The sequence below is a fragment of the Sphaeramia orbicularis genome, chromosome 18 (assembly GCF_902148855.1).
Source record: "Sphaeramia orbicularis chromosome 18, fSphaOr1.1, whole genome shotgun sequence".
Lineage (NCBI taxonomy): Eukaryota > Metazoa > Chordata > Actinopteri > Kurtiformes > Apogonidae > Sphaeramia > Sphaeramia orbicularis.
The window spans coordinates 47,568,047-47,578,345 of NC_043974.1; the positions used below are offsets into that span (position 1 = coordinate 47,568,047).

General features: G+C 46.0%; 1 protein-coding gene across 1 annotated transcript; it reads right to left on the reverse strand.

Annotated features, from left to right (window-relative positions):
• Positions 1 to 281: 281 nt before the first annotated feature.
• LOC115438994 (uncharacterized) lies at positions 282 to 5,109 on the reverse strand. The gene is made up of 6 exons (XM_030162889.1): positions 4,629 to 5,109; positions 3,075 to 3,116; positions 2,710 to 2,982; positions 2,082 to 2,319; positions 1,351 to 1,545; positions 282 to 615 (listed from the first exon to the last, which is right to left on the reverse strand). Exons 1-5 carry the CDS (start codon positions 4,744 to 4,746, stop codon positions 1,530 to 1,532), a joined length of 687 nt encoding a protein of 228 aa, XP_030018749.1. The 5' UTR covers positions 4,747 to 5,109; the 3' UTR covers positions 282 to 615; positions 1,351 to 1,529.
• Between the last annotated feature and the right edge of the window lie 5,190 nt (positions 5,110 to 10,299).

Below are 10,299 nucleotides of genomic sequence, written 5' to 3' on the forward strand. Positions count from 1 at the left end.
ACACAATTCTGATCCAACTTCTGTTTTTTCTTCAGCTGAAGTGGTTTGAGCTGTTTTTCCCCAAAGAACAAATATGAACAGCTGATCAGTCAGCTCAAAGATACATCTGTTAAATACAAGGGAATAAAGGTGAACATCCACAGCTCTGCACCAAGAAAACACACACATAGGTTTGACTTATTCCAACCAAACAGAAAGATGGAGTCGAAAAAAACAGGAAGAATGAGAATAAATGAGTCCAGTTTAATATTTCAAACATGACCAACAGATGGAACCAGATGAAAAATAGGAAAGAGTTTAAGAAACATTTATGTACAAACTAATTCTGTTCACTTTGGAAATCACATTATTTATACAAAAGAAAAAACTCTTGTTTTTCAGTTTGTGTTTCAGATGAAAAGTGTAAAATTACAAATAAAAACAGATTTCGTGTCCAAGTCGACTCATCTCTTCAGAAGTCGTGTTCAATGGCGACGCCTGCAGCCATGTCGTCGTACTCTTCGTCTCTGACGCGCCGCTGCCTGGTCTCCATGGCGACGCCTGCAGCCATGTTTTCGTACTCTTCGTCTCTGACGCGCCGCTGCCTGGTCTCCATGGCGACGGCTGCTCTTCCTCCTGTGGGCGGAGTTAAACACAGCTCAGGTCCAGGTGTTCTCCACCAGTGCTTGAACATGTGGTACCGCTGACGGCCACTAGGCGTCCCCACTGAGTCCATGAGGAACATCAGCTGGTGTCCAGAATGAACCCAGAACAAGCCTCACCTCTGATGGGAGTCAGACCCGCGGAACCTGAAGGATCCGGATCGACGTGTTTGAATCCTAGGTTTAAGCCTAAGCCTGGGATCGGGTTCACACTAAAACTGAGCTGAACTCCAACCAGAACATCCCATCAGAACCAAACCTGGGACTGTGTCCACCAGGCATTAGACCAGACCAACATCCACAGGAGGAAACAGGACTGGGACCGACTAAATGCTGGGACTGGACAGACCAGAACAGACCACAACAGAGAACAGACCAGAACAGACCACAACAGACCACAACAGACCACAACAGAGAACAGACCACAACAGACCAGAACAGACCACAATAGACCAGAACAGAAAACCGACCAGAACAGACCAGAACAGAGAACAGACCAGGACAGACCAGAACAGACCACAACAGACCAGAACAGAAAACCGACCAGAACAGACCAGAACAGAGAACAGACCAGGACAGACCAGAACAGACCACAACAGACCAGAACAGAGAACAGACCACAACAGAGAACATACGAGGACCTAAACCATATGAAAACCCAAAACATTTGATAACTTAGAACGTGCAAGAATCTAGAACATAGGAGAACCTGTGTTCCTTTTACGATAGATCGACACCATCAGGACAGTGGAGACACAGTATGGACTCATGACCAGCAGGCGGAGGAACAGGAACACGATGGACACTGAAGAACCAGGAGGAGAATGTGAATCTGTGGAGGAACCAGGATCTGAAGACGAACTAGGATCAGAGGATGCAGTTGTAGGATCAGTGGTAGTGGAAACTGTAGGAGACAACAGAACATAATCTTCAGTCTCAGTTCAGTTGTCGTTGTCGTAGAAGTTTGGTTCCATGGATCAGGTCCAGATGAAGAACAAAGTCTGTGGAAACAAACCCTGAACCCAACAGGAAGTCCAACATTTACACTCATTCAGAACAGACAGAAGACAGTCTACAAATGGACTGATGTGGACACATGGACCGGTGTTCCACAAGGATCTATACTGGGACCACTTTGGTTTGACTTTCTATGTTCATGATGGACATGAATTCAATTCAACTGAATCCTGGATCAGAAACCAAACCGCTGGAAGAGCTGTCAAATCTGAAAGCAACTTTACAGATGGAACATGTGACCAAAGATTTGAAGATCCCTGTTCTATCTATTGGTTTGATCTGTGTTTATAGAAACATACGATGGAGACGTTTGATTGTGGTGAAATGTTGAACTGCAGTACTATGAGTGTCCACCAGGGGACCTACATCTGTTCTGTCTGGAATGTGTACTTTATGAACAGGAAGTGATGTCACAGTCCTCACCTTTGACCCTCAGGCTGCTCTGTGGAGATATACCAATCAGTGGAACAAAACAGGAGTACTGGTCTGCACCAGACGTGGTGGTCTACAGAGATGGTCCACTCTTCTACAGATGGGACTGTCTGAAGGTTTTTTAGTAATTTTGGTTCCACTGTTGAACCACCTCTGACTCTACAGCGCAGAGTGACATCACTTCCTGTCTCCACAGGAAGTGCAGGGATGTCCAAGATTACATCACCATCTGTTAAATCCAAGCAGAGTTGGACAAATGAGAGCAGAGACACAAATAAAGACAAAGGACACACACATGAAGTGGACTCCAACAGTGGTTCTGATCTAAGGTCATAAGGGGGACTTCAACATTGAACTGTGTCCACATCTAAAACTAGATGAATATGGGATGTCCTCATCTACAGCTAATATGGGTGTGACTCCGCCCACTGTCCTCACACCAACTCTACAGAGAGCTGATTGGTGGTCAGACTGAGGTGTGGTCCACGTCCACTGTCTGGAACAGAAGCTGCTACCCAGAAGGCCACACTGGAAACCTCCAGTTAAAGCTGGAGTTCCCTCAGGAACCAGCAATCCTGTTAGAGACACACTTCAACCAATCACAGCTCAGTTTATTCACCTGTTACAGTGATGGACACCTGCTCACTCTGCTGTCCTGAACTGGTCTCACACCAGTAAACTCCACTGGACGATGACAGGGGAAAGTTGATGACACAGAATGACTCATCTATCCGTCCAAACGTCCCCTCTCCGTCTCCACATGTCTGAGTGTTTCCGTCCGTCTGTCTCCTCTTCACTGTCCATCCATCTGTCTGAACATCTGCACAACTCACAGAGAAACTGTCTTGTCGACTGAAGAACTGCTGAAGGTTTGGATAGATGTCCACAGAGACTGGACAGAGTCAACACATTCAACAGGTTAAAGACACATGGACCAAATGTCCAACTGTTATTGAGTCTGATTGGTTGAATTCATCATCTCACCTGAAGAAACATTCAGTCCAGACAGCAGCAGGACACAGACACCTGAAGAGGACAGAGGACACAGGTCAGAGGTCAGAGGACACAGGTCAGAGGTCAGAGGACACAGGTCAGAGGTCAGAGGATACAGGACAGAGGACACAGGTCAGAGGACAGAGGTCAGAGGGACAGAGGACACAGGTCAGAGGTCAGAGGACACAGGTCAGAGGACAGAGGACACAGGTCAGAGGACACAGGTCAGAGGTCAGAGGACACAGGTCAGAGGTCAGAGGACACAGGTCAGAGGTCAGAGGACACAGGTCAGAGGACAGAGGTCAGAGGACAGAGGACACAGGTCAGAGGTCAGAGGACACAGGTCAGAGGTCAGAGGACAGAGGTCAGAGGACAGAGGACACAGGTCAGAGGACAGAGGACACAGGTCAGAGGTCAGAGGACACAGGTCAGAGGTCAGAGGACACAGGTCAGAGGACAGAGGACACAGGTCAGAGGAAAGAGGACAGAGGTCAGAGGACACAGGTCAGAGGTCAGAGGACACAGGTCAGAGGTCAGAGGACAGAGGACACAGGTCAGAGGACAGAGGACACAGGTCAGAGGACACAGGTCAGAGGTCAGAGGACAGAGGACACAGGTCAGAGGACAGAGGACACAGGTCAGAGGTCAGAGGACAGAGGACACAGGTCAGAGGTCAGAGGACACAGGTCAGAGGGACAGAGGTCACAGGTCAGAGGACACAGGTCAGAGGTCAGAGGACACAGGTCAGAGGTCAGAGGACAGAGGTCAGAGGACAGAGGACACAGGTCAGAGGTCAGATGCTTGTTCAACAGTTGTGTGTCTGTCATTGATGTGTCCAGTTGGACATTGTCCAGAGGTGGACAAACCTCAGACCACAGACAGTGACATCATGGACTGGACGACATCAGGTTCATGTGTTGGAGCTCCGCCTCCTGGAACAGGAAGTCAAACATCTGCACTAGTTTGACTATTCAGACGGGTCTTCTCCTGGTCTGAGCTTCCACATGTTCTACTGGGTCTGGGAGAACATTCACACAACCCTGAGGAACCCTGAGTGGTTCTAAAGTCCTCAAACCCGTCTTGGTCTTCCTCCGTTCGTCTCCGACCAAGACAACGCTGTGGTTTTGATGTTAGGCGCTGAAACTTCCTGTGGTCGAACACTGACAGTTGAAATCTGAGTGTGAGGCCTCAGTTCAACTTCCTGTTCCCTCGTTCTTCAGTCTGTTTGTAAAGCATCAGTGAGTCCGACCACCCAAACAGACCAGTGGATCTGAGGTGGACCCACGTGGACCCACACGGTCCAGGACCAGTTTAGCCCACATCATTCAACAGCTGATGTGATGTTCACGCTGACGATCAACTCCTTTATACAAGAAGGATGAGTTTAAAGACAAGACAGAGGACAGGACTGGAAGATGAACGAATGAATGAACAAATGAATGAACGAAGAACGAATGAATGAAGGAACGAGTGAATAAATGAATGAACAAATGAAGTAAATGACCAAATAAATGAACAACTGAACGTATGCTTATGTGAACTCACCCAACAGAACAGATGGGTTCTTCATGTTGTTCTGATGCTGGTCGTCGTCTTTCTGAACACAGTTCCTCTTCCTTCCTTTTATTTCAGACGTATACAGTCGCTGAATGAGGAAGTGCATCGTCACCCGTTGGTTCCTGAATATGGAACTATGGCGAACAGTTCAGACCTAAAGGGGCGGAGCTGCTATCGTTCATGAGGATGTTTCCTAAACTGGACTTTGCTGTTTTGCTCTAAACACTAAATTACCCATGATGCAGCTGCTGTGGGCGGAGACAAGTTTCCTTTACGTTTGATCAAAGTCAGAGTTGAATCTTCAATATTTACAGTAAAATAATCAACTTTTGGGTTCTGGTTCTGTTCTAGCTCCGCTCAGATCGGACCCTGTAGATGAAAACCACCACAAAAACCAATCTGTGTTTGAAAGAATTACTGATGTTTTAAAGGATGGAAAACAGCACTGAGGCTCCGCCCACAGCACTGAGGCTCCGCCCACAGCAGCCTCAGTGACCCAGATGCACTAAAGAGGTCCTGCAGTGACCCACATGGACTGAAGAGGTCCTGAAGTGACCCACATGCACTAAAGAGGTCCTGAAGTGACCCACATGGACTAAAGAGGTCCTGAAGTGACCCACGTGCACTAAAGAGGTCCTGAAGTGACCCACGTGCACTGAAGAGGTCCTGAAGTGACCCACGTGCACTGAAGAGGTCCTGAAGTGACCCACGTGCACTGAAGAGGTCCTGAAGTGACCCACGTGCACTAAAGAGGTCCTGAAGTGACCCACGTGCACTGAAGAGGTCCTGAAGTGACCCACGTGCACTAAAGAGGTCCTGAAGTGACCCACGTGCACTAAAGAGGTCCTGAAGTGACCCACGTGCACTAAAGAGGTCCTGAAGTGACCCACGTGCACTGAAGAGGTCCTGAAGTGACACACATGGACTAAAGAGGTCCTGAAGTGACCCACATGCACTAAAGAGGTCCTGATGGAATACCAGACCACGCAGACACACACTGTGTTTACAGAAGGACATATGGTTTCCTCCGCTCCGACAACAGCTGGGACGTCTGTGTCATTTCAGTGACGTCCAGGTGGGTGTGCTGCCCCCTGGTGGACACACATAATTCAGTTTGGGTTGGTGTGTTTTGTCTGTTCACAGCTACTGTAGTTGTTAAACTGATACAGAAGTCTGGTCAGTTTGGATCCAGTTACTACGGTGGCCCAGAGGTAAAACAGCCCAAACAATTATCCACGATAAGAAAAAATACAGAACAGCTAAAAAATTATCCACTCTATATTTTTAAAATAAGTGTATTTTTAGCGCACCAACCTCCGCTTTTGGTGGGTTACTTCGTTAGCATTAGCCACATTAGCTGAAGGCCTTAACAATTTTCAGCTTATGCTTTTATTTTTTCTGGTGGCCTTAATTTTAAAATCAAGAGACCTTTGAGGTAAACAGCACCCCCTTAACTGAAAAGGTGGATGATGGCTTTTTTCTTATAGTGGATAATTTTTTTGGGCTGTTCTCTTTAATTTTTTTTTCTTATAGTGGATGATTTTTTGGGCTGTTATCTTGTTTTTTTTTCTTATATGAATAATATTTTGTGCTGGTGGATAATTTTTTGGGCTTTTAGCTTGTTTTTTTTTTTCTTAGTTGACAATTTTTTCAGCTGTTATCTTGTTTTTTTTTTTGTACAGTGGATAATATTTTGGGCTGTTCTTTTGTTTTATTTCTTATAGTAGATTATATTTTGCGCTGTTCTCTTTGTTTTTTTATAGTGGATAATATTTGGGCAGTTATTTTTTTTTTATAGTGGATAATATTTTGCGCTGTTCTCTCTTTTTTTTATAGTGGAGAATATTTTGCGCTGTTCTCTTTGTTTTTTTATAGTGGATAATATTTTGGGCAATTATCTTATTTTTTTTTTATAGTGGATAATATTTTGCGCTGTTCTCTTTTTTTACAGTGGATAATATTTTGCGCTGTTCTCTCTTTTTTTTTTATAGTGGATAATATTTTGGACAGTTGCACCTCTGGGCCTCCACAGGTTCCAGAGCAGTTCCCTGTTTTTTGGCCTTACAAAAACATCTGTCTGTAAGTATTGTTCTATATTCAGATGTTCAGACACTGTTCTTAGTCAGCTGAGGCTCCTTCTGTTGCTTAATACTTGTATTTTTGTGCATTAACTGAAGACACTAATAGCATTAGCATACATATGGGATTTTCCATGTATTTTAGCATCATGCTAATCGCTAACATTAACTGCCATTTTTTGTATTTTGGAACTGTAGCTCATGTAACCCATGTCATAGAATATGAGAAGAACTTATGCACTAAATTGTCATTCAGTTCTGTTTGTGATCGTTCTCTTTTCCTGTTAGTAGTAAACAGATTTAGTTCAGGAGCCAAAGAGTGAATGTCCTGGAAAAATGATTGACACACAGCTCCTGTTAGAACAGATTAGATCCAGGTCACATATGGACACAAACATCAGATTTGTCTAAACCAGAGTTTGTCAAACTGTGGGGCGGGCCCCCCAGGGGAGGCGTGAAGACTTGCCGGGGGTCATGGGATCACTCCTGGGTGTTTTTTTTTCCTTCAGGTTAGAACATGTAGCAGGTGGAACTAATGTTTTAGTGTTGGAGCACCCTGGGCTCATTTTAGGGATGCACAACAAACCAATCTGCTGCCATGGTGATCTGTGACTAAACAGAGTTTTGGTTTGGAGAATAGACGAGGATTTGACTGAAGTGTTTGTGCACAGTTTGTACAGTTTGCACTTTAATGTTCTGAGATGTGCAGTGGAAATGGGCTCACTGCAGCCGCTGACATTGTTCAAATCTGTTACCAAAATTAGTTTGTTGGTCTAAAAAAAGTTACTTTATTGTCAAAGTTGTAAGATAATTGCATATTTCCTATTTTTATTTGGACAAATATTGCCTCGGGGCAGTCTGGTTGAGTTTATTTATATTATTCAAGCGAAAATCGAAGTTATTTTTAATTTGCACAACAAATTATTCAAGGAAAAGCAAAAAGTATGTTTACGATATTGGTGTTTCTTTCAATAAAAGCTGTAATTGCACCACTGTTACAATGCTGGGGTCGAGGGGGGCCTGGAGATTTTTCATCCTCCAGAGGGGGGCCTGACAGAAAAAGACTGAGAACCACTGGTCTAAATGGAGTCTTCATGTAAACAACCCCCCAGCGCTGACTCTGTCCTGTGGACAGGTTAAACCAGCCTGTCCGTCCCTTTGGACCCCTGTACAGTCTGATCCACCTGGTCTGGTCCTCCTGGATCACAGCTCCAGGTGAACACACCTCAGCGCCGCCGTCGTGTCCCAAAGGCAGCGGACCGTCCCATTTGGAGGCGTTTTACCGTACGCGACATGAAAGTGTCGCAGGATGGGTTTGGGGTGGTGTTTGGAACTCCACACATGAATCCAGTGTGACGGAGAACAGATGCAGCAGCTGCAGCAGGAGCTCATTCCACTGATTTGGACCAAAGACTCCAACAAAAGTGGGAGCTCCATCCGACTGAAGGTTCAGGCCTGAAAACGACAACAAGCCTGTAACTGAGACAAAAACGGAGAGCAATTACAGAGACGAGGTGGGGGTGGGGGTGGGGGGGTGTAATGACCCGGTAAACGTCCACAGTCCACCTCCTGCAGAGACACAGGACAGACCGACAGTCCATCAGGAGGGACGGACACAGTTTCCAGGACGCCGTCACAAGCGTCGGCGTCGCAGTAGGAAGTGAAGCCCTGAGGGGTTCATTAGCACCGACTTCAGCTGATGAGATCCAAACGGTCCCACAGAGATCGCATTTATCTGCGAAGACGTCAACAACACCTCCACTTTGACCCCGAACTGAAGACCGACTGGAGAACCAAAACTGGAATTAATGAAATATAAGGTATCTGTGGACGCACAGGGGTCTGGGATCACAAAAAAAATAAGGACTAATGTCAGAATAGAGTTTATTATGGGATACATCTATAATAAATGGTTCTAAATGACTGAAGTGTCCACAGGAGTAGTTCTAGGTCTTTCAGGGTTAAGGTTCATCATAATCAGAGTTAATATGAAGTAAAAACCCCAGAATGAACTGGTTTAAATGGGTGTTTCTGCAGATCTTCAGCTGGTTTCAGTTTAAATGTCACCACCAGGTGTCACTCAAACCCACACACTGACCCTTTAAAACTGACTCACACAAACAAACTCTGTCCAGTTCCATTTCTTTCATACATTCTTTTATTTTACAATACAAATATAATGCGGAGAAATGATTTGGCAGGAAAACTAGCTTAGAAAGGGTTCACTTAGCGCTAACGCACTCTTCCATAAAATATTCCATAAAACATGTGCTTTGTGCGGTCGTCTTCATCCAGCCTCAGTTCGTTCATTTTCAGGGTTCGAACTAACGTCACAGGCCTGACACCCACACAAATACAGTTACCACGGCGACCAGGGCGGAGCCACGGCCCCAGGGGGGTTTGGCCTCGGACACGGCATCAGTAGACGAAGGTCAGGGGTGTCGAACTCAGACCTTCAGACCAGTACCATCTGAACTGGACCGGTTCAAGAAGAACAGGGAAATGAATGAAGTTTATTAAAAACAAAGGGGTGGGGTTACGGGATAATGGGTGGGGTTAGACCCTTTGGTGGGTGGGATTGGACCATTTGGTTTTGGTAGGTGGGACTGGACCCTTTCGTGGGTGGGATCAGATTCTTTGATAGGTGGGACTGGACCCTTTGGTTTTGGTGGGTGGGACCAAACCCTTCGGTGGGTGGGGTCGGACACTTTGGTAGGCGGGGCTAGACCCTTTGGTGGGTGGGGCTTTGGTGTCTGGTTCTGGCCCACAGGCCGTATGTTTGACACCCCTGACGCAGGTCAAACCTTCAGCTTTAATGACACGTCCTTCCAGGCAGACGCCTTCACTTCCTGCTTCGCTAACAGATGACAGTATCTTCTCCTGCTTCGCTAACAGATGACAGTATCTTCTCCTGCTTCGCTAACAGATGACAGTATCTTCTGCTTCGCTAACAGATGACAGTATCTTCTCCTGCTTCGCTAACAGATGACAGTATCTTCTCCTGCTTCGCTAACAGATGACAGTATCTTCTCCTGCTTTGCTAACAGATGACAGTATCTTCTCCTGCTTCGCTAACAGATGCGGCCTCCGTCAGGATCTTTTCATTTCCAGTGATTTCAGGAACAGGGTGTAAACTAATGCTTCTACTTTTACAAACACATTCAGGTTCATGGTGTAAAAATCAGCGCCGACACATGAGAAGAAAACGCTATAAATAGAAGCTCCAGTCTTTGGAATGTTCTGTTGACATCAAACCCAAGAAGAATCCAAGAGACGGTTTTATAAATAACAAGACAACACAGACATAAAAACATAGAAGGTGTAAAAAAACAAAAACCAGGCGATGACCTTTTCATGGAGCGAAGGCGGACGCTGAGGGAAATGTCTGTTCCATACGCAGACAAGCAGCGAGCGGGGGGGTGGGGGGGTGACTAATACCTGGATGAGCTGTGAAGCCAAGGTGAAGCGGTGCAGGGTCCTGGAGGCGGGGTCAGGTCCTGGGGGCGGGGTCAGATCCCACGGCATTTCATTTGCAAACGTCGCCTCCTTCATCACAATAAAAAAATATACACGCTCAAAAA

Bases quoted from the DNA above. Each gene is read 5' to 3' on its own strand.
- LOC115438994 (XM_030162889.1), bottom strand. From the start codon at position 4,746: ATGCACTTCCTCATTCAGCGACTGTATACGTCTGAAATAAAAGGAAGG. The intron at 3,117-4,628 runs GTGAGTTCACAT...TGTCCTCTTCAG, and splicing joins GAACCCATCTGTTCTGTTGG to GTGTCTGTGTCCTGCTGCTG. The intron at 2,320-2,709 runs GTGAATAAACTG...TGGATTTAACAG, and splicing joins GGTGTCCATCACTGTAACAG to ATGGTGATGTAATCTTGGAC.